Here is a 20,745-nt window from a genome sequence, read left to right on the forward strand (position 1 = left end):
TTAGTCTAATGACATCTCATCTCCAATTAAGGTTGAAGCACGCTGTCTTGGGCACACACCTTTGCTATCTGGGCTGTCTGTCCAGGACAGTGGATTAGTTGTTAATGGTTAATGAGAAAGAAGAGGGTATAGTGGATGGGAGCCGGTACTGGGCTGCGAACCCAGTATCTACCAGCTGTATGTCCAGTTGGGTAACCATGACACCACCGAGGCTGGTCAACAGTAACAAGCAATTTTACAGTAACCATGTCAAAATCTCTCTCTGTGTGTGTTTGTGTCTCTGTCTGTCTGTCTGTCTGTCTGTCTGTCTGTCTGTCTGTCTCTCTCTCTCTCTCTCTCTCTCTCTCTCTCTCTCTCTCTCTCTCTCTCTCTCTCTCTCTCTCTCTCTCTCTCTCTCTCTCTCTCTCTCTCTCTCTCTCTCTCTCTCTCTCTCTCTCTCTCTCTCTCTCTCTCTCAGAGATATTATGAGGTATCTAAAAAAAAGAAGAAGAAGGAATTGGCATGTGACCTGTTCTTACCAATCAAAAATGAGATGTCATTGGATCATTGGATCATTATAGTAACTAGCAACATTACAGTAACCAGTTCAAACTAACTACTACAGAAAAATCTGAATTTTTTTTGTTAAAACACTGTGATGGTAGTACTAAACCAAATAACTCCGGCTGGGTCAAAGTTCGATGTGCACCCCACTTTTAATAGAGAAGTGAACACTACAAGTCCTGTGATTGGTGATAAATGTGTGTGTTGGTTGTAAAAAACATTAGTTTTATCTGGGCAAAAAATGTATACAATTTTATTTCATCTAGTACCAATGTGTCAAGTAGCCTTGTGCTTGAAACATGTAAGGGGTACCTGTAAAAAAAAAGTACTCAAATTTTGTGCAGAACTAGGGTAGTCATAGACTCTACTCATTATCTCAGAAATGAGCAGCTTGACCCTCAATGTTTTCTGATTCACTTTAAGGGTAAGGGGTGGTAATATTTATATCGATTGCGTTGCAGGTAGGAGTTTTAGCCACATGTTACTATTGTCGTTAGTATACACCCTGATGGTATAGTGTGTTTACTGTATATAAATGTTAGGTAAATTGAATTAGGTGTCTTTTGTACTTCTTGTATCAACAGCTCCTGGTCCATCTGGTTTAACCCTTCATGTGTCGCTTGTGTACAATGTCGCTGGTTTGTCTCCTCTGTGTCAGAATGCCAGTTCTTCCAGGCTGTCAGCACTCTTGGCCAACTTGAACTCAACTTTAAAAGCGCTGTGTAGTAATTCTATAAGCATTAACAGAGTCTACGTCTTGATGTCAAGTGTGACCGCTAACATTAACAGTGCTAGGAATGAGGTAACTCATACAATGAAACTCCTCAAAACTGGACTCTCTGTAAACCAGAACTCTGTTAAAAAACTGGACATTTTTCATGGCCCCTTTTTTAATATCAGTAAACAACAGAACCTCTCTAAACTGGATACCTCTTAAAATCTGACTTTTTACTTGGCCTCTTGGGTGTCTGGTTTAGAGGGGTTTCACTATATTTGCAAATGATACACAGTGAAACCCCTCAAAACCAGACACTCTATAAACCAGAATTCCATCAAAACTAGATATTTTTTGCAGACTATTTTAAAATATCAATACAGGACATAAACTGGATAACCTTTTAAAACCAGACTTTTTACTTAGTCCCATGAGATGCTGGGGTGTCATTCATTCATTCATTCATTCATTCATTCATTCATTCATTCATTTGGTCCCTTGAGTATCTGGTTTAGAGGGGTTTCACTGTAAATTGAAAACAAACTATGAATATTTAAAATGATTTTAGTTTGTGAACGATATACACATGTATATCCATTATGTTTAGTACGTTGAGAACACAAATTGGTTATCTCTGCATCTGATTATTAATTTTCTTCTGATATATATCTGTTATTTGATTCGAATTGGATGATGCTACTGAAAAAATTAATGTTATCCATCAGTAAAATGCAGAAAATTATGTCAGTAGACAAAATCAACCACAATATGAATGACAGAAACTGGTTTATGTGTATTTTGAATTATAATATTTGTGTTATCCATTGTGTATTGCGTTGTCCATTTTTTAATGATTTAAAAGTTATTATTGTGTGCATCCATCTATGTTCAGATTAATAGAGTTGCTAAGTGCAAATAATATTAAAGAATTTGGTAATTTAGGTAATAACATAACAAACTCTTAACACAAAATTAATTTCATTGGCAGATGACTGTAAAATTTCCTGTCATGATGGATCCTGTTGGACTGGCATCCACTGAATATAACCAGTGTGTAATAAAACTAATCAATGAATTCAAAGAGATATCCACATCATCATCATTCAGTGTGCTCCGTAGTGTAACTACATCACGTTGCTCTGCAGTAGAATGGTCCAGTTCAGACACGTCTGCAACCATGAGATGTGAATCTAGGGATAGATTCAGATTGGATGTTAATGCTTGTGGTAAGACATTTTTAGTATCTGTGTCAAGTAGTAAAAGAAAACAATAAAATAAAATAATATATTTGGAATTGCAGCTTAGAACGTTTTTTCAAAGTAGTCTAATACAGCCCTCTACTTCAACTTTCCCATCTAGGAGCCAGATGACACCTACTTGTATTTTTATATAGGTAGTATGAAATGTTTTAGTCGCCAAATGAAAACAGATGGTGGCATAAGTGACCAAATCAGTTGCAATGTAGAGGCCTGGTTTAATATATATATATATATATATATATATATATATATTTAGGTCAAATCATTGATATGTGCCTGTGTTAAAAAATACAAAACTGTCTTTGGATTTAACAAACGGAACTGGAGCTGCTAGGAGTTTTTATTATGTGTGCATTGGTGCATAATTCAGAATTATGGAATGAAAGCAGAGCATTGGGCATATTCCCTTTCACCTTGTCTCACCCTGAATCCATACCTGCATTCTATATCTTTCAGTATTCAGTTGATAAAACTATCCCTTCTCTGTCATTGCTTTAAAGAAACTATATCCCTTCACTGCTATTGCTATAAAACTAAATTCAAGATACAAGACTTGAGTAGTGTCTTTAGATATTAACCCAATACTGTTTGTATGATGATAATGACCATAGAGCTTGGTGCATGTACAGACATTTCCGTTCGGTTTCCACGCTAATGCTTATGCATAGTTTCTGTACTCTGACTTCAGTGGACTTGGTTTGAATTAGGAGTTTTCCTTCTCAAAATGTCTCTTAAAAAACCCCTTTTTAAATCATGTTTGTTAGAAATGGGTACCCATGCTTACTGAGGTCCATACAGGATACGGCTTATGATGATGGTAGTTAGGTATCAAGCAAAACTGACCTTTAAAGGTCATTTAGGGTCAAATTTATTTCTACATTTTTCATATCTTTGAAGGTAGAGCCTTTTTAAATACAGTATAATCTCATTGGGTTGAACTCAGAAGGGTCGAATGCACCGCAATACTCAAAGCAAAAACGAAGTCCCGAGTTACACTTACATGCTGTTGACCGAATGGTTAGGTACTACCTGATGGGTCAAACACTTTCTTGAGCACCGATGGTGTTGGAGCCAACGGGATTCAACTGTGTGTGCTACTGAAAGTTATATATAGGCACGGGGTCTGGTTTCTTCTTCACCTGGTTGTTGTTTGTTTCAACTGTATGTGCTACTGAAAGTTATATAGGCACAGGGTCTGGTTTCTTCTTCACCTGGTTGTTGTTTGTTTCAACTGTATGTGCTACTGAAAGTTATATAGGCACAGGGTCTGGTTTCTTCTTCACCTGGTTGTTGTTTGTTTCAACTGTATGTGCTACTGAAAGTTATATAGGCACAGGGTCTGGTTTTTTCTTCACGTGGTTGTTTGTTTCAACTGTATGTGCTACTGAAAGTTTTATATAGGCACAGGGCCTGGTTTCTTCTTCACCTGGTTGTTGTTTGTTTCAACTGTATGTGCTACTGAAAGTTATATAGGCACAGGGTCTGGTTTCTTCTTCACCTGGTTGTTGTTTGTTTCAACTGTATGTGCTACTGAAAGTTATATAGGCACAGGGTCTGGTTTTTTCTTCACCTGGTTGTTTGTTTCAACTGTATGTGCTACTGAAAGTTTTATATAGGCACAGGGCCTGGTTTCTTCTTCACCTGGTTGTTGTTTGTTTCAGTGATGTGTCCTCCTGGCACGTATTACAACATCAGTGCTGATGACTGTTTGTTGTGTCCCAATGGCTACTACAACCCCATCTCTGGCTGGTACTCTTGCACCCCCTGCCCCTTCGGAACGTGGACAGAAGGAACCGGGAAGACTCAAGCCACTGACTGCAAGGGTAATTGGTTTATATTTCTTTATCCGTCCGTCCGTCTGTCCATCCATCCATCCATCCATCCATCCATCCGTCCGTCCATCCGTCCGTATGTCCATCCATCCATCCATCCATCCATCCATCCATCCATCCATCCATCCATCCATCCATCCATCCATCCATCCATCCATCCGTCTGTCCATCCATTTATCCCTCTGTCCATCTATCCATCTGTCTGTTTATCCATCCATTCATCCATCTGTCTATCTGTCCATCCATCCATTCGTCTGTCTGTCTGTCCATCCATCCATTCATCCATCTGTCTGTCTGTCTGTCTGTCCATCCATCCATCCATCCATCCATCCATCTGTCTTTCCATCCATCCATCCATCCATCCATCTGTCTATCTGTCCATCTGTCCATCCATCCATTCGTCTGTGTCTGTCCATCCATTCATCCATCTGTCTGTCTGTCCATCCATCCATCCATCCATCTGTCTTTCCATCCATCCATCCTTTCATCCGTCTGTCTATCTGTCCATCCATCCATTCATCCATCTGTCTATCTGTCCATCCATCTATCTGTCTGTCTATCCATCCATGTGTCTGTATATCCATTCATCTGTTCCATAAATATTTTTGCAGACTTTGTTTTTTGCAATGCCTTGAAATATGCTTTTTCTAATATTTGAAATGTTGTGTTCTTGTAAAGATCTATAGCTTATTATACAGTTCATATACATACTGTAATTAGTGGTTCACTATTAGTCTTATTCAACTTACTGTACTAGCACAACAACCTGAGTCATCTCCTCCACTGCAGAATTGTCTTCCCTTGCCAGATGTATGTCCATATCCGCACATGGGCAGACCATCGTTCTCAATTCTGCAGTCTCCATTGTGTTCTGCTCATGTGCGGATATGGATATACATCCGGCAAGGGAAGACAATTCTGCAGTGGAGGAGATGACTCAGGTTGTATAGCACTGTTGTTGTGCTAGTACTAGGTAAGTATGAATAATAATGAAAATTAGAAACAAATTTTCTAAATGTTAATTAGTGTTTAGGCAGTATTGGTTTAAAGAATTAGTAGCTAAAACTGAGATTATATATTATATTACATATGTATATAGCCATATCTTAGTTATTTCTTCAGAAAGATAATTTTCAGTGCAGTTTTAAACAGTCACTTTTTGTCTTGCTGGAAAAGATCATATATTACTTTTTTTTCTTTTTTTTTGACTGCCTCATAGTTAGGCTAAGTATAGCTCTAATATTTTACTTTATATTCCACACAGGTGAATGTTCAGCGTCTCTTGTGTCTCAGACGAAGTTTCCACCTTGTTCAGAATGTCCGGTGAACTCTTATAAATCAAGTAGTACACAATGTACAGTCTGTCCAACTGACCGGTTGGCTGTGAGCACGGAACACCCCTTGTTGGATAAATGCAAAGGTTAAATTTTTTTTTTTTTTTTTTATTATTATTATTTTATATTTTTTTAGCATCCACACAAATCTTTGAATATGAATACATATGGATTACACAATCTTAATATGTTAAGTTGGTTTTATTTAGATTTTATATTTTGCATCCACACAAACCTGAAAATAGATATTGGTGGAATACAAAAAATTAATATGTTTTTCTTTTACATGATTCTTTCACCATCCATTTTAAATTTATATAACTTAACTTGAAAATATGTACTTATACTTATAACCTTTCTGAAATAAATATTGATGGCACTAATTTTTATTATTTTCGAATACATATTATTTTTCTTTACCATCACTTAAACTGAAATGAAGGTTTTTGGCCAATTTTGAAGATACTCTGATGAACAACCAAAGTTTATGCTATGGAATGTTCTGCATTTCTTTATAATTTATATTGGGGAGAAAGCTCTTATTTATATTTATCTGTAATATTATATTGTTGCTGAAAATGTATGTTGTAACACAAGTATTTCATTTTATAAATAAAATGTTGTTTTTCACACAAATATTAACATTTAGTTTTTAGCTCATAATTACCACATACAGGTAATAGAGGGTAATGTCATTCTATTTCTTCCATTTCTGCAGTAAACTCATTCAGTATTCTGTCCAGAACACTTTCACCATCATAATTCTTGCTGGTATAGCCAGGATTTTATATATGGTGTGGGGGTGGGGAGGGGAGACCCAAAGAAATCGGAACCATACATAATATCCTCATCCAGTTAGGATTGTAAAAGTTAAAAATTCTCCTTTGTTTAACAAAACCACTAGAGCACATCGATTATTGAATGTTTGGTAATTTTTTTACATATAGTCTTGGAGAGGAAACCTGCTACATTTTTCTATTAGTAGCAAGGGATCTGTTATATACACCATCCCAAAGACAGGATAGCACATACCATGTCCTTTGATATACCAGTCTTAGTGCACTGGCTAGAACAAGAAATTGCCTGTTGGGTCCACTTACAGGGATCGATCCCAGACCGACCGCACATCAGGCTGTTAGGATTGTGAAGACAAGTAAATATATAAATGGAGGTGAAAAAAAAATTGGGTTGGTCTCTCTGCATGGCTATGCAAAATGAAATACTTTGTTTAAACAATATTTATGAAATATATTTATGAAATATCTTGATTTTAGCCTCTTCGTGTTCCTACCAAATCGTAAGTGGCCAGCAGATGGCGGGCAGCAGTATTATGTCTGTCATGGGTCTCGAGGTGTGCAAGATCTTGTGTAGTGAGAGTCGATACGGACAAAGACGTTGCTATGGATTTAACTTCAACTCGACAGCTAGCCTGTGTTCCCTGTTTGACAGCGAAACAAGACTGGTTCCAACTCAGGGCATTGACTTCTATCAGAAACAGTGTCCTAATGTAACAGCTGAAGGTAATTTCTGTTTTGTATAATCTTTGGGTTGTTTTACTCACCTGAGGTACTTGTGTCGCACGATCACATTGATCCGTTCAACTAATTGGGGGTTTTCTCTGTCCAACCAGCGCACCGCAACTGATCACAGGCCATGGTGTGTGCTTTCCTGACTGTGGAAAGGTGCATATAAAAGATTCCTTGCTGCATTAGGAAAAATGTAGCAGGTTTCCTCAGATGACTATGTGTCAGAATTACCAAATGTTTGACATCTAATAGCCGATGATTAATTAATCAATGTGCTGTAGTGGTGTCATTAAAGAAAATACTTTTTTCTTTTCTTTTTTTAATAATATATATATTGAGGTTTAACTTGGCCAACAACTTGAGTTCATTTTATGATTTGCTTACCTATGGTCCTTCCCACATGGAATGCCTTTTTTCATTCTATGAAATTTACTACAAGCTATTTATTTCTGAGCCGAATGTTTTCTAAATTGCACACAAAAATAGTGGGGTTTTTTTTTAATTTTTTCATTTTCAGAACACTTTTACTTTTCTTCGTATGTCAAACCAAACTGAAATTATTTATTTCTGAGCCAAATGTTTTCTAAATTACACACAAAAATAGTGGGGTTTTTTTTTTTGCTATTTTGAAAACACTTTTTACTTTTCTTCGTATGTCAAACCAAACTGAAATTATTTACCAAAACATTTTGTTCTTTGTTGATGAAAATAATTATATGTATGTATAAATTTGCAAGAAATGGCATTGGACCATGTATCTCATTGAAAATCAAGCAAACTATCTAACTGGACTGAGTTGGTAATATATAGGCCTACAATAGGAAGGAGTTCTATTTAGGGTTGTTTGTGTAACGACACCACTAGAGCACACATTGATTTATTAATCATAGGCTTTTGAATGTAGTCATTTTTGACATGTGGTCTTAGAGACGAAACCCGCTACATTTTTCCATTAGCAGCAAGGGATCCCTTATAGGCACATTCCAACAGACAGGACAGCACATACCAAGGTCTTTGATATACCAATATATAACGAAGAAAGCCCAATATGAGAATTGGTCCACTGAGGTAGTTCGATCCTGTGACACATGCACTTCAAGTGAGCGCTTAGCCGACTGAGCTTGATCCAGCCCTACCATAGGGCATAGCTATTCCAAATATACATAGAACCCCCAACTAACAGATAGTATAGCTACACACCCTAAGCTTATATAATGCATATTGTATATTACCTTTGTGGTTAGTTGCAACCCTAATTTGTTATCTTGTAGGAGCATTATTTAGTTAAGTCATTTGAGTGCTCGCCTGAGGTGCTTGCATCACAGATCGAACCACCTCTGTGGATCCATTCAGCTGACTGGGGGTTTTTCTTGTTCCAGCCAGTGCACCACAATTCGTCAAAGGCTATGGTATGTGCTTTCCTCTCTGTTGGAACGTGCATATAAAAGATCAGTTACTGCTAATGGAAATTTTTTGCATGTTTGACATCTAATAGATGATTAATTAATCAGTGTGCTCTAGTGGTGTCGTTAAACAAAGCAAACACTCCATTTTTGTTCTTTTGATGTTATTGATAAATGTTAAATTTTGTCATTGATTTTGTATAAATTCCTTCACAAAACTATTTTGTAGATTGCTACTGTGCACGTAAATGCACTCCAGGCACATTCTCATTCAACGGTTACCAGCCTGACTGTCGAAGATGTCCGATTGGGTACTTTTCAAACAACGATGGAGCAACTTCCTGCCAGGAATGCCCATCAGGGGAGACTACTCAACAAGAGGGTGCTATATCATGTGTTAGTGGTAAGTTCTGATTTTGTTTTTTGTATTTGTACTACATTATCAGTATGATTCTATACTGCACTTGTTGTTTGTAGCCTGTGCTCCACAACTGGTGTAACAAAGGCTGTGGTATGTACTATCCTGTTTGTGGGATGGTGCATATAAAAAATCCCTTGCTGCTAATCGAAAAAAGTAGCCCATGAAGTGGCAACAGCGGGTTTCCTCTTTGTGTGGTCATTATTCATCTGTCTGATGCCATATAACCGTAAATAAAATGTGTTGAGTGCGTTGTTAAATAAAACATTTCCGTCTTCTTGTTGTCTGTAGGAGCAGGACTTGTATATCAAAGGTGATGGTGTGTATTGATATCAGCTGCTATATTCACCTGACTTTCATTTCAATTTATTTTCGTGCATATATCCAATTAAAGTTCAAGCATGCAATCCTGGGCACACACCTCAGCTATCTGGGCTGTCTGTCCAGGACATTGGGTTAGTTGTTAGTGATTAGTGAGAGAGAAGAAAGAAGGTGTAGTGGTCTTACACTTAGCCATTAAATTGTTAAACCTCGCTCTGGGTTGGAGCCGGTACCGGGATGCGAACCCTGTACCTATCAGCCTTATGTCTGATGGCTTAACCACGACACCACCGAGGCCACCTGATTAAACAATGTGCTGAGATGTCATTAAGCCTGTACATTCCATTTTCTTTATTTCTTACTGGTCTTTTAAATGCCAATAAATTATATATCTTTAATAAATATACTTGTTACAAAAGTCATACAAACTATATTAGTTTCAACACTTACATTCTTAAACAAAAGATATTCTTGCAACATGCCTTGTGAGTGACATTAACAAACTACTAAATTATAAATTATGAAGATGGAATACAAAGAAGTAAATGGAATGGAGGCAGAGGGATAAAAAAAAATAAAAAAAATAAAAATAAAGAAATCATGATGATCAACAATGGTGAATATGAATTGGTTTGGTTTACTAGATGTATTTTCTATCAAAGTGTATTCATAGCAGTGTATTAATTTTGCAGATGCCATACTTTGTTCGCCTGGATTGTGTGAGAACAGTGGAACCTGTTTGGTTAACAAACATGTCGCTGAATGCAACTGTTTCCCTGGTAATACTTTTAAAATTTAAAGATTGTGTTAAACTGTGACTTTATTTTGCAAAGATTATGTAATTAATGAGTGTTGAAATAGCAAAATATGCACTTGTAATTATGATAATGGTTGCTTAAAGCTTACAGCAACCAGTAATAAAACAAAATGTATTCTTGACTGTTTAATCTCGTTCAATTTTGTTTCATAATTTTGCTTCCAATAGTTAAGACAGTTGAGAACAATATTTTAATTCTAACTTATGAATATGTATACTTTTGTATTGCTCCTGTATCATTTATTCTTTAAGTTTTTGTTTGTGTTGGGGTGTCATTTAGGGGATAACCCTACTGTCTTTTCTGATTTGCGGACGTATATTGGTGGTTTTACTGTTGCAAATGTAGTTTTGCGACTGTAAAACCACCGATATACGTACGCAAATCGGAAAACACAGTAGGGTTATCCCTATTCTAATTAAACTGTTTGCTGGTTGATTTTAAATAGGAAATTGTCACATTTGTAGTAAGAATAAGCCTATAAATGTCACCAGCTGGTGACATCATTAGGCAGCCCATTAACAGACGATGGGTGGTCGGACAGTTAGCGGTTCGAACATAGATGTATAATTTGACATATTTAATCAGCTCTCGTGATTAGATAACGACTAATAAAGAATAATTATGTTAATTTTTGACATAAAAACTTCTCAGTATTTAACGACTTCTGTACATAACATGAATTCTACAGAAATTGCCTTTATGACGTCATTACAAAACAACCCTGTTCTTCGCTTAACCTATGACGTATTTCTGCCAGAAAATTTGCGACCGGTATATCAGTGATTTTACCACCTGAAATTTTTAGCAGAGATCCAATCAGATTTGTTCTTACAAATGTGTTGAATTAGAATAATCATTCATCTGTCCATCCATATGTCCGTCCATCCTTCTGTCCATCCATCCATCCATCCATCCATCCAGCCATCATTGCATCCATCCATCCATCCATCATATTCATCCATCCATCCATCCATCCATCCATCATATTCATCCATCCATCCATCCATCCATCCATTCATCCATCAGCATATCCATCCATCCATCCATCATTGCATCCATCCATCCATCCATCATTGCATCCATCCATCTATTCATCCATCAGCCTATCCATCCATCCATCCATCCATCCATCATCGCATCCATCCATCCATCCATTCATCCATCCATCCATCATCGCATCCATCCATCCATCCGTTCATCCATCAGCATATCCATCCATCCATCCATCCATCCATCCATCATCGCATCCATCCATCCATCCATTCATCCATCAGCATATCCATCCATCCATCCATCCATCCATCCATCCATCATCGCATACATCCATCCATCCATTCATCCATCAGCATATCCATCCATTCATCCATCCATCCATGCATGCATCAGCATATCCATCCATCCATCCATCATCCCATCCATCCATCATTGCATCCATCCATCCACCCTTCCATCCATCCATCATTGCATCCATCCATCCACCCTTCCATCCGTCCATCCATCCATCCATTCATCTATCCGTCATCATATCCATCTATCCATCCATCCATCATTGCATCCATCCATCCATCCATCCATCATTGCATCCATCATTGCATCCGTCCGTCCATCCAACCAACCAACCAACCATTCATCTGTTATCTTGGTGTCGATCATATAAGTAGAAGGCTGATTATTCCTAGTAGGCGTCTATATTTCAGCTCAGTTTAATGTAAGCACAATGAAATTAATTTCTAATATAATCTTGAAATGTATCCGGTGCAGAAGTCACAATAGCTGATGAAATTCATTGTTCACATGCATTTTTAAACATCCTGACTATTGTTTACTCTATTGCAGGTTTCACGGGTCGATATTGTGAGATTCAGATCAACCACTGTGCTTCTCAACCCTGTTATTATGGAGGGATGTGTACAAACAGTCTGTCAAGTTTCTCGTGTCAATGTCCCACAGGTTGGTTCATAGCCTGGAAAATCCATTATAATAAAATATAAATAATGTTCATTAAAAAAATATATAATAAAAACCCCCTAAAAAAACACAATACATAATTGACAACGTAATAATAATATTTGTTTCTGAAAATAATAGTTGAATAAATATCAGTTGTTTAGAACATTTAAAAAATATATTTGGTAATAACATGTTCATCTTGTTTACTTTTTGTTATCTTTGTTATAATAACAGCAGTGTTAAGAAATATTATCCATTAAAACTGTCATGGATTACATTAAAGTTATAGTGCTGTCAAATCCTTTTGGTGATTATCGGACAAAAAGTATCGGTGGTTTAGAAAGAATTATTAAAACACTTACATATAAAATATCAGTGATGTATTTCAGCTAAGCAATCTTTTTGAAACTTAGGAGTGTTATTTCCTTTCAGGTACAAGTGGTGCTAGATGTGAGACTAACGTGAATGACTGTCGACCAGGCGTGTGTGGAGAACATGGTCTCTGTGTCGACCAGCTCAATGGATTCAACTGTACCTGCCTTTCATCCTTCAGTGGAGACCGGTATGTATGTAAGCCAGTCTCTCAAGAAGGACTGAAACAGTAACGGTTTTCAGTGTGTTAAAATTACACTTTTATCTCTCCATTTTATAACATAATTTCCTAATGCAAAATATGAATACTTTAGCTGTTTTAGTAATTTTGTGTTTTCGTTGTCAGCAATTATGGTAACCTACCCAGGGCCTGAGGGTTGGCCCCAAAAGGGGAAAATTAAGCTAATTTTTAAAAATCATCTTCTCTACTTCCAGAAATGCTATAACCGTCTTCATGCATGGAAAGGTCAATACATGGTTTATTTAATTTGTGAATGTCATTAATGTCAGGTCCCCTGGTGTGAGGTTGAAGTTTACTATTGCATTTAAACTGTAATTTCTTCAGCTCTACAAGGCCATTTCCAACTAAATTTGGTGGCAAGCTTCCTTGACCTATGTAGAAACAAAATTGTGAATTTGGTAATTCTGACCAAGCACCTCCATCCCCAGAGGCCTGAAGGGTGAGATCCAAGGCTGGGGGGGGGGGGGGGGGGGGGGGGGGGGGGAATTAAGACAGGTTTAAAAAATCTTCTCTTCCATAAATATATATTTTTTTAATTTGGCTATTCTTGATATGGCCCACCCCCCTCCCCAGGGGAATGAGGGTCATTTGTTATCATCATAGTATTTTTATAATACTTGAAACTAAGAGAAGAAACCTGTTACCATTGTTTTATGCACTTATCAACAAGATTTACAGAAATGGAGCATTAGTTAGAATCTGTGAACTGATATCAATTGTATTGACCTTACACATTTTTTAGTTTATTTACCATAATGGGCTATTTTTTCTGGATACAAAACACCCATAAACTATACAATTCGCAATAATTTGACAAATATTTCTGAGAAACAATAAGTATTTACAAATTTATTCAAATTAAAACAAATTTAAAACCTAGTTTAGTGTAATTTTTGTTTTTATGATGTATGCACATGCATAATTGTCTTAGGAAAATGTTTTTTTTAAACACAGGTGTGAGACCAGGATTCAGAGTGTGTGTGAAAGGTCCCCGTGTTCCAATGGTGGAGTTTGTACAGACATCAACCAGTACTGGAGGAAATGTGATTGTCCTGTTGGGTTTTTTGGCTCTTCCTGTGGGAATCAAATAGGTAAGCACTAGGGAGGGTTTTTATAAAGAATTCTTTTAGATACATCACAAGGAAGGATTGTACAAAAGTTAAGAAAATATATCGTACAAGATGAATTCCATTATCTAAACTTTGGAATATATGGATTATCTCTGTATGAATGTTTGGTAACGTCGGTCCCCTCCTTTCTTACAACTATATGCACAGAGTTGAGACAAGTAGATATAGCTAAGAGGTCAGCGTTTGTGACTGACAACAGACATGCATTATGCAATTTGCTGATACAGGTAGAGCTAGGGTATCATAACACAAATTATTGAAAGTTTAAATCATAAAATATTGTTATACCATAGATCTCTAATAAGAAATCAGCTGAATCTGAACAGCAAAACCAGCCAATCAGATTGAATCTTCAGAACAAAACCAGCCAATGATATTGAATTTTAAGAACAAAACCAGCCAATCTTGTTGAATTTTAAGAACAAAACGAGCCAATCTTATTGAATTTTAAAAACAAAACCAGCCAATCTTATTGAATTTTAAGGACAAAACGAAGCAATCATATTGAATTTTAAGAACAAAATTAGCCAATCAGATAAAAATTGAATTTTATCACCACTCACCCTTAGATACGCTCATTAGTAGATCTGACATCAGACAGTACAATGGCTCGTATTCATGTGAATGAATATTGAAGAAAATTCGGTTAAAAATTTAAAAAACACTAATTCATTATTTTTATAATATTTTGAGCCGAGCTGATATATTTTAACATGCTCCTACCACGAAGGTTTCGAGCATGTCTGTCCCGGGTCCTGTCTCTGGATAGCCAGGGGCTCGATCTGGGACAGATCACAGTTAGCCGAGCCGAGCTGATATATTTTAACATGCTCATATACCACGAAGGTTTCGAGCATGTCTGTCCCGGGTCCCGTCTCTGGATAGCCAGGGGCTCGATCTGGGACAGATCACAGTTAGCCGAGCCGAGCCGATATATTTTAACATGCTCCTCACACGAAGGTTTCGAGCATGTCTGTCCCGGGTCCCGTCTCTGGATAGCCAGGGACTCGATCTGGGACAGATCACAGTTAGCCGAGCCGAGCTGATATATTTTAACATGCTCATATACCACGAAGGTTTCGAACATGTCTGTCCCGGGTCCCGTTTCTAGATAGCCAGGGGCTCGATCTGGGACAGATCACAGTTAGCCGAGCCGAGCCGATATATTTTAACATGCTCCTCACACGAAGGTTTCGAGCATGTCTGTCCCGGGTCCCGTCTCTGGATAGCCAGGGACTCGATCTGGGACAGATCACAGTTAGCCGAGCCGAGCTGATATATTTTAACATGCTCATATACCATGAAGGTTTCGAGCATGTCTGTCCCGGGTCCCGTTTCTAGATAGCCAGGGGCTCGATCTGGGACAGATCACAGTTAGCCGAGCCGAGCTGATATATTTTAACATGCTCATATACCACGAAGGTTTCGAGCATGTCTGTCCCGGGTCCCGTTTCTAGATAGCAAGGGGCTCGATCTGGGACAGATCACAGTTAGCCGAGCCGAGCTGATATATTTTAACATGCTCATATACCATGAAGGTTTCGAGCATGTCTGTCCCGGGTCCCGTTTCTAGATAGCCAGGGGCTCGATCTGGGACAGATCACAGTTAGCCGAGCCGAGCTGATATATTTTGTCATGCTCATATACCACGAAGTTTCGAGCATGTCTGTCCCGGGTCCCGTTTCTAGATAGCAAGGGGCTCGATCCGGGACAGAATAATAATATTTTGAATATATTTTTTTGTCTTGTATGTTAATAGTGCTTATATAAAATTATCTGCAGATATGTGCAAGTCGTCTCCCTGTCAGAATGGAGCCTCGTGTATTAATGTGGCTGGAGGGTTTGACTGTGTCTGTAACGATGGTTTCACTGGTGACACCTGTGAGTCCCCACTCAGAACGTGTGCTGCGACAGGCTGCGGAAACTCTGTCAACTGTGTCAACGATCCCATCACAGGCTTACCAAGATGTCTGTGTAACCATGGTTACAGTCTTGGTAAGTTCATTTCTGCTCTTTAATTTAACAAATTGACATTTTGCTCTGCCATTATGGAAAAAATTAGGCTTGAGTTACTTAAGAAAAACTAAATAAACTGTGATGTGATGTGGACATGGTTCGAAGATGAGTTTTGAGGCCTCAGGATCAGACTAAAGTTTTGTTTTAAAATTGATGACATTACCAAAAACTTTGAACTAAAAGTCTTTTTGTCTTAGTACATTGTATATGGCAACATACTATAGTTACAGGGCACAATATTTCACGCGAACCGCCGTTCTGTTCGTGTGTCGTTTACGCTAAGTTAAATTTACGCGAACCGCAAGCTGGTTATGTCATGACCTGGACACGTTCAGAAATTAAAACTTGCAAACTTCACGATTACAGGACGTTTATTCATGCAGACATACTACTAGTACTTTGACAAATGTTTTAGGCTGAATTTTAGATACTTGATGCACAGCAAATCATTAAACAACGTTATATTTCAACAGTTGTAATTTGCAACCAGTCTAAAGTAAATGTTCAGTATAGAGTCAAGCCAAAAGTTTTAAAGAAATGTGCTCAGACCGCTGGGGACAGCTAAATTATCTGCAGCTATTTTATCTCTACAGGAATATATGTAGACGTAATATTGGATTGCCTATAATTTTACATATGTTAAAAACAGTTTTAACATAAACAGGAATCCAAAAGTGTCACAAAATTTGAAAAATACTAACATCACATAATGAGCTTTAAAAAACCCAAACATTTGGAACGTCAATGTAGTATAGAAATACCATCGATAAAGTGAAAGTAGCATAGCCACTGCAAAACGCAAAAAGGAATCCCTCCAAATGATTATATATATATTTCATAGGCGTAGCGCCCAGTACGCATGTGCGTAATGCAAAAACAAAATCCGGGAATAGGTAGAGGCTGTCTGTAATTGTTCCATAAAATATCCTCTTAAAATTGACTCGAAAAAAAAAAAAAAAACAAAAAAAAAAAAAAAAAAAAAAGGCTCAGATTGCATCTACAGGCATCCTGAGTTTCAAACTTTTCACAGGGGGAGGCCCCCCGAATATCCCCGCTCGGCATGCCTTTGGTGTGCGTAATGCTAACTAAATGTCTGGCTACGCCCCTGTATTTTGTTTCAGTACTGGGGCTGATATTCAGTTCTTTTATAATATTGTTAACTTTAGCAAGCATTAAAGACATATTTTTTTTGTAAAATGTTTTCTTTTGTATTTGTTTTAACTTTATGTTTCAGCTAAGAACTATGTATTTAAAATATAATTTCAACATAATTTTGAGGCAGCCGATCAGGTAACCCACGGCTTACGCAAGTATAATTCACGTAACCAAACAATTGGGTACCTAGGTAAAACCATGTGAACCAACTTCCGGTTCCCTCAGATTTCGAAATAGTGTCCCCTGTAGTTATAATGAATATTTATGTCTTCTGTAATTAATTAACGTGACTGTGTGTTCAATATGAAAGAACAAGACATCAAAGAAAAATCAGGGAGAAAAATCTGCGTTTTTTGTGTTCAATGAAAAATAATTACACATTAAAGAAAATTCAGGGTTGTTTCCACTTTAAATCATAGCTTCAAATGTAACCAAAATGTAGCTAAGGTTTGTCCAGTGTCGTTTCTTGCGTGCTACCTCTAGAAAAATTAGGTATTAGTATTAATTGTAAGTTAAGAACTGCTTTTTAAGGCATGTGTGCCTGCTTTTGAGTTCTCCCACACAAAGTTCAATCACATCAATCTATTTTTCTTATATTGCTCATTTCTAATGTGGGCCACCAGCCTCTAGTGGCGTTGTGATTAGGCCATTGGTCTACATGCTGGTAGGTACTGGGTTCGGATCCCAGTCGAGGCATGGGATTTTTAATCCAGATTCCGACTCCAAACCCTGAGTAAGTGCTCTGCAAGGCTCAGTGGGTAGGTGTAAACCACTTGCACCAACCAGTGATCCATAACTGTTTCAACAAAGGCCATGGTTTGTGCTATACTGCCTGTGGGAAGCGCAAATAAAAGATCCCTTGCTGCCTGTTGTAAAAGAGTAGCCTTTGTGGCAAAGCGGGTTTCCTCTTTAAAAAAAATATTGTCAGAATGACCATATGTTTGATGTCCAATACCTGATGATGAGATAAAATATCCATGTGCTCTAGTGGCGTCGTTAAATAAAACAAACTTTACTTTTTCTAATGTGGGCCACGGTTGCATTTGTTTTCCTCAAAAAAACAAAAAAGTCTTCAGATATTGAGCTGAAATTTTGTATATTGTTTTATCATATACTGTTACAGATCAATTGTAACTTTCATGGCAATTTACTCATTTTTGTCACATAATTATGGCCCTTGAATTTAGGAGATGCAAAAAAAATTTCAGCCCAATATTGCTTTAGCAGAACTCTCAGAATGCTTATCTATAACTTTTTTGTTTTTGTTTTTTTAAAGGCTTGTACTGCCAATACAAAGTCCAGACACAAACTACAGTTAACTCCCAGACTGCTACCATTCTGAACAATGTAGCAGAGACGGACTGTATGCGACGGGTGGAGTCTGGAGCTGTGGACAGTTATGTTGGTTTTGTGTACAATATCACAGCTAGATCGTGTTCACTGTTAACCAGTGACCAGAGTCTGCAGTCCACACAAGCGGACAACTGTTGTCGAGTTTACACCAAACTGTGTTCGCACCAAGTCGGTAAGTTGAGTAAAATATGATAAAATGTTGTGATTTCAGTGTGTCGACTTGGATATTGTTTAAAATAAGTCCTTATTCACATAATCTGAATGACTAAATGTTTTAGTATATTTAAGCTTATATCTCTCCACAAGACAAAGACCAGAAGATGTTTTGAACAAGTCATGATGGTATATGTACCAATATACGGGAGTGTTTTTGTCTTAGGAGGACAGTCTATATTCGCTGTTACCTAAATTAATCTGTTACAGAGTCATACATAACTGCAAATATTCAATGACACATTTGCAAATTAGTAAATACAGTTATTAATAAATAAAATTTGACAACATGCTTAAGCCTGAAAATATGTTTTTATTACGTTTGCTTTACAGATGATTTTTGGACACCATGGTACAACACCAACAGACCTACTGTGGCTGGACATGATGTAGAAACAAGAAGTAGTCTGTTAACTGTAAGATTTCTATTTCACTTTTATATTAAAAAAAAAAAATGTTTAAGACAAAAAAAAAAGATTAATCAACCCCACAAAAGGTAAATTATCAGGCTGTATTTTAAAAATTATGTTATTGTTTCTTTGATTCTTTTATGTCCATGAGTGCTTGCCCTACTGAATATGCTATGGAATATTTTTAAAGCATCTGTACAGATTATTATACTACAATAAAACAAAAAACTTATTTTGTTTTTCAGATTGGGATTGAAGTATGTAAAAGGACTCTTCCCCTGAGTGCTGAGTGTCGAATACAGGGTGATGTTTCAGCTTCGTTTGACAAGCGTGTGTGTAGTCTGGATGGGCTGAATTGTACTGCTGGAGTTCACACCGCAAATTTCGCACCATGCCCAGATTTTGAAGTCCGCTTTCAGTGTTCTGTAACCAGAGGTTTGTATTTAATCTAAAGCTATTAACCTTTAGACTACTGGATTAATTTTTGATTGGGTACAGGTTTATAAGTTTTACATAAAATAAAGTTCGTATTTGAATCAGTAAGTATTATTTTCGTGGATTTTTATAATTTTTATGATATTTTAGATCAGTTAATGTTGATTAAAATTAAGCACAAAATTTAAAAAGTTGTGTTTACTTACGGACATTTGTGGCCAGCTGTTCAGTAGTTATGTCCATTATTCCCAATAACAGTGGCTTTCTGACCAGAATTCTTATCCCAATATTTGGTGATTTTCATTATTGGTCAAACAATCAAATTAATTATCAAATTAGCTGAAACAATCAGAAGGTTAAACAGAGTACATGTATAATTTTATTTAAATGCTCAGTCTTACACAAAGGGCACTATTTACATCCCACATCTAGCATGCTAAACAAATTTTAAATTAATTAAAAAATATATAACTATAGATGAATCATGACATTAGCAAAGCTAGAATTGTATATGGGGGTTGCACCAACATTGGGGGGCCCCCCACACTCTTTTACACTCGTTATAAGGTGACATGCAACTATAAAAGGTTGTGAGGAAAAAAGGTGTGATTTGGGGGAGGAGAGGAAATTAATATCTTTTCTTTTCTTCTGTGAGACATATTCTGCAGAATTGTTGTTACAAATAAGACTTCACTGTCAAGTGCTAAACCTGGCTGCCTTCTTTGATCCATGTAACCGTAAATAAAAATGTGTTGAGTTTGTTGTTAAAGAAAACAGTTGTTCCTTCTTGTGCCTTCTTTGAATACGTAGTCACCAAGTTTAAAACGTGATGAACGTGCATTCAGGACTTAATTCACATGAATAAGCCAACTGTTTCAATGTAGACATCATTGTAGTAAATATTTTTGAAATTCTAACTTCTATATGCTTTCATCATAAATCTTAATACGATTTTAATGTTTGCATATATTTTTGTCAAATGTTGAGACTAGCATCAGTATGTTTTTCATTACAAATTTTCAGTACTATTGCATTATTTACATATTATTGAAATACCCACATCTATATTCTTATTATAATATTCCATGGTCTATGTATGTTTGAAATACAGAATTCTATTTACAAATCCTTCTGTACTATTTCAGGGTCTGCATACCTAAAGTAAATGTTATTGAAATACTAACTTGTATATGCTTTTCATGACAAATCTTCATTCCTAAATAATAATTCTACATTTTCCTTTACTTGAGGTTTGAAGTCTTCCATGATAAAATGTACTAATTTCTATTTATCCTGCAACC

The 20,745-nt window shown here is 36.9% G+C and overlaps 2 protein-coding genes across 2 annotated transcripts in view; both read left to right on the top strand.

Annotated features, from left to right (window-relative positions):
* Positions 1 to 2,372: 2,372 nt before the first annotated feature.
* On the top strand, positions 2,373 to 5,815 carry LOC121379873 (signal peptide, CUB and EGF-like domain-containing protein 2). Its single transcript, XM_041508533.1, has 3 exons — positions 2,373 to 2,484; positions 4,179 to 4,340; positions 5,614 to 5,815. Exons 1-3 carry the CDS (start codon positions 2,436 to 2,438, stop codon positions 5,772 to 5,774), a joined length of 372 nt encoding a protein of 123 aa, XP_041364467.1. The 5' UTR covers positions 2,373 to 2,435; the 3' UTR covers positions 5,775 to 5,815.
* A 6,571-nt stretch (positions 5,816 to 12,386) lies between these two features.
* Positions 12,387 to 20,745, top strand: part of LOC121379488 — a 53,463-nt gene continuing 45,104 nt past the window's right edge. Inside the window, exons 1-7 of the mRNA XM_041508133.1 lie at positions 12,387 to 12,426; positions 12,552 to 12,681; positions 13,687 to 13,823; positions 15,645 to 15,857; positions 18,310 to 18,558; positions 18,933 to 19,015; positions 19,255 to 19,444. Coding sequence (XP_041364067.1) covers positions 12,387 to 12,426; positions 12,552 to 12,681; positions 13,687 to 13,823; positions 15,645 to 15,857; positions 18,310 to 18,558; positions 18,933 to 19,015; positions 19,255 to 19,444 — 1,042 coding nt within the window. The remainder of the gene's footprint in view (positions 12,427 to 12,551; positions 12,682 to 13,686; positions 13,824 to 15,644; positions 15,858 to 18,309; positions 18,559 to 18,932; positions 19,016 to 19,254; positions 19,445 to 20,745) is intronic.

The sequence above is a fragment of the Gigantopelta aegis genome, chromosome 8 (assembly GCF_016097555.1).
Source record: "Gigantopelta aegis isolate Gae_Host chromosome 8, Gae_host_genome, whole genome shotgun sequence".
Lineage (NCBI taxonomy): Eukaryota > Metazoa > Mollusca > Gastropoda > Neomphalida > Peltospiridae > Gigantopelta > Gigantopelta aegis.